The 3,401-nt window shown below is 34.8% G+C and overlaps 1 protein-coding gene and 1 pseudogene across 2 annotated transcripts in view; both read left to right on the top strand.

Annotated features, from left to right (window-relative positions):
* Positions 1-3,401, top strand: part of LOC101301429 — a 16,118-nt pseudogene that overhangs the window by 6,963 nt on the left and 5,754 nt on the right. The window lies entirely within an intron of this gene.
* LOC101300854 (serine carboxypeptidase-like 27-like) overlaps positions 883-3,401 on the top strand; it is a 5,961-nt gene continuing 3,442 nt past the window's right edge. The window contains exons 1-5 of the mRNA XM_004307351.1: positions 883-1,425; positions 1,518-1,613; positions 1,778-1,870; positions 1,986-2,071; positions 2,207-2,467. Coding sequence (XP_004307399.1) covers positions 1,056-1,425; positions 1,518-1,613; positions 1,778-1,870; positions 1,986-2,071; positions 2,207-2,467 — 906 coding nt within the window. The 5' untranslated portion in view covers positions 883-1,055. The remainder of the gene's footprint in view (positions 1,426-1,517; positions 1,614-1,777; positions 1,871-1,985; positions 2,072-2,206; positions 2,468-3,401) is intronic.

The following is a 3,401-nucleotide window of genomic DNA, read 5'->3' as shown; positions in this document are numbered from 1 at the left end:
AAAAAAATAATTAGCTTTCACTCTTTCTGTCATGCATGACCATGAAACATGTACTAGCAGGACTCGATCATCGCTAACCTGATCAACAGGGGAATGTTATTATACATTAATGAACAAACCGGCCTGATCATGGAATTTTAGTTTAGCTCAGGACTTTGGTAAACTTCTAGCTTACAAGTCATTATCTGTTTATCTTGTAGGGACTTAATTAGGGATGAGTTTAAGACTGAATGCAAGAAATTGGGATTTGAAAATGGTCCCAAAGCATTAGATGATCTGATGTTTCATGTCTATATTCATAAGTAGTCAAAGTTGGTGAACGAACTAAAGCTTGAGATACATAATCTCATAGAGCAACCTTATCTAGTATAAACTAGCAAGCTTGGTACCAACCCCATAAACTGTCATTATTCCTTGAATTCATATATGCCATATAATATTATAGGCGAAACTAGCATTCTTCTCTAGCTATCTTTTTGTTTTTCGATGTAAGTATATTGTATGAGTGAAGTAATATGATATCAAGTAATATTTTATTTTGTTTTTGAGTTCTCACTCCCTCTTATATTTTGAGCATTTTGTCTATGATCACTTCTTTTATATTTCACTACTCAAATTACTCTTGATGTAACTTAACGTCTAGTGGATATTTTTCATCTTTGAAGCCCCTCTCTTCATCATGCTAATTATTTTACCGTCTGTCATTTTACTTTGTTTTTCTAAAGAAAATAATAATTGTGTAATTTGAAAAGTCATGTATATCTTTTTGTCAGCAAAGCAGTAGATCATATTGTAAAATATCTTTCGAGAATTTTCTTCGGGTAAAACTGTTGGCTGACAGGTACTTCCAAAAAAAATAAATCATCATATGACTAAGTCTGTGTATGTGATTCTTTGCAGACCCAGATATATATTGGGATCTGAGTTTTCATAGGTTTAAGTGGGAACCCATAATTGTTTTGGGATTTGTGCTTATGTGTTTCTTTTGAATTTCTTGTAATTGATCTATTGGTGCAGGCCATACCTCATTTGAATTAATTGTGTTTTGAGTTTTGATGGGTTACCAAAACTCTCTATTTGCATCTGTGTGCATTTTGCTACTTTCATTTGGAGCTTGTTTTGCTTCGTCTATTCAAGATCAAGTGAGGGATAGAATAACACAGTTACCAGGGCAGCCAGCCAATGTGGGGTTTCGTCAGTATTCTGGTTATGTCACTGCCAATAAGCAAGCTGGGAGAGCATTGTTTTACTGGTTGGTTGAGTCCCCAGCGCAGCGAGGACCGGAGTCCAGACCGCTAGTGTTGTGGCTCACTGGTGGTCCAGGTTGCTCTTCTGTTGCTTATGGAGCAGCTGAAGAGATTGGACCTTTTCATATTAGACCTGATGGGAAGACCCTTTACTTGAATCCATATGCTTGGAACAATTGTATGTGTAAATTTATGATGCGTTTTCTCTTCATTAGCTACTAATGTGCCAATACTTTTGAATTGTTCTAATTCATTTCCAAACTTGTGCAGTGGCAAATTTGCTTTTCCTTGAATCGCCAGCTGGTGTTGGATTTTCATATACCAATACATCTTCAGATTTGTATACAGCTGGGGACCAGAGAACAGGTTGTTATTCACTTAAGTTTTGTTGTTTTTTATTGAAAGTTCTAGTTTTACTGAATGTGTAAAAGACTTGCATATGGAATATCTATGGGTTGGTGGAACACAGTTTCTTATTTTTTGGCATACTGATTTCTGTTTTTGTGTATCTGCCTATGTTGCATTTGTAGCTGAAGATGCATATACATTTCTGGTCAATTGGTTCGAAAGGTTTCCTCAGTACAAGCACAGAGATTTCTACATTGCTGGAGATAGTTATGCAGGTGCTGAATTACTCTACCTCTACCTAGCCTTCCCTCTTCTAATTTCATTTATGCTCAGTTTTTTCCCTTCCTTTAATATCACGATAACAAGTGCATCTTTAAACATCACTTTCAGGTCATTATGTTCCTCAGTTGTCTCAGTTGGTTTATGAGAGAAATAAGGGAATTAAGAATCCAGATATCAATTTTAAGGGGTTTTTGGTAAGAATGATTCTTCTCTTGAAATGCAGTCATGTGCAAATATAAAGTTATTTAACACATGCCTGATTGAATGTTCAAAGATACCATTTGAATTTAGACCTCAATATTATCTTGTTCATTATTTCTCTCTACCAGGTAGGAAATGCTGTGACCGATGATTACTATGATTTTATTGGCACATTCGAATACTGGTGGACACATGGTTTAATTTCTGATTCCACCTATCGGGCACTGCGAGTTAAGTGTCACTTGGAATTCGCTCAGCATCTGTCACTGGCTTGCACGGAGGCCCTCGAACTAGCAGATTCAGAGTTCGGAAACATTGACCCTACCAGCATTTTCACCCGTCCTTGTGGTAGTGCTGCAGCACTGAAGGGCAACTTGAGTGGTCATTATGTAAGTTACCCTTCATTTCCTTACTCACTGTTGAGATCTATCAGAACAGTTACCATTCTCTAATTGTAAACTAGAATTATACCCGTGCCTTGTCGCGGTGTATACATTTACGGTGTGTTTGGATGTGGGTGAATTCCTGAGAATTTAATCAAACATAATGAATTCTCAATTTCTTAGGACGGTTTCCCTCGTTTGGATACTTATCCCGTGGAATTAGCAATTTTCACCGGAAAATAATCATGAAATTTAGGAGCTTAAATTCCCGACTTGAATTCCTCACAAAATAAGCGTCATTTGTCAATTCCATTAACTAAGGTTAGTCTGAATACAAATTCTTGTCATTTTAAAACTCTACATCATGAAATCTAAATAATGAAATTCTTAATTAATAGAATTTAAATTCATGGAATTGTAATTCTAATAGTTTTAAAATTTCTACGGACACATTATGAAATTCGAATAATGAAATTCTCAATTAATAGGATTTAAATTCATGGAATTGTAATTCCCATGATTTTGAAATTTCTACTTTATCCAAAAACAACGTTATGAAGTTGGTCAATGAGTTAATTGATTGATATAAATGTTTCTGATATGTACTTCATAGAATGTTATACATGCAAATTATACCCAGCTGTTATATTGATTATATATCTAGGGTTAATGACAATATTGTGGTTTCTTAAAAATAACAGGGGCAAAAAGGTTAGTATACCCGCGTCTTGGCGTAGCGTAGTATCCACATTATGCATATTCCACATATGTATAAGAGCTATCACAAAATTCATGAAATTGTAATTTCCATAATTTTAAAATTTCTATGGACATTAAAATTACTTTATCCAAAAACAACGTTATAAAGCTGGTCAATGGGGTAATTGATTGATAGAAATGTTTCTGATATGTACTTCATAGAATATTATTAATACAAATT

This window comes from Fragaria vesca, linkage group LG7 (assembly GCF_000184155.1).
Source record: "Fragaria vesca subsp. vesca linkage group LG7, FraVesHawaii_1.0, whole genome shotgun sequence".
Taxonomy (NCBI): domain Eukaryota; kingdom Viridiplantae; phylum Streptophyta; class Magnoliopsida; order Rosales; family Rosaceae; genus Fragaria; species Fragaria vesca.
The sequence above is the reverse complement of the archived record's forward strand: the minus strand, read 5'-3'. Positions and strand labels throughout refer to the sequence as shown.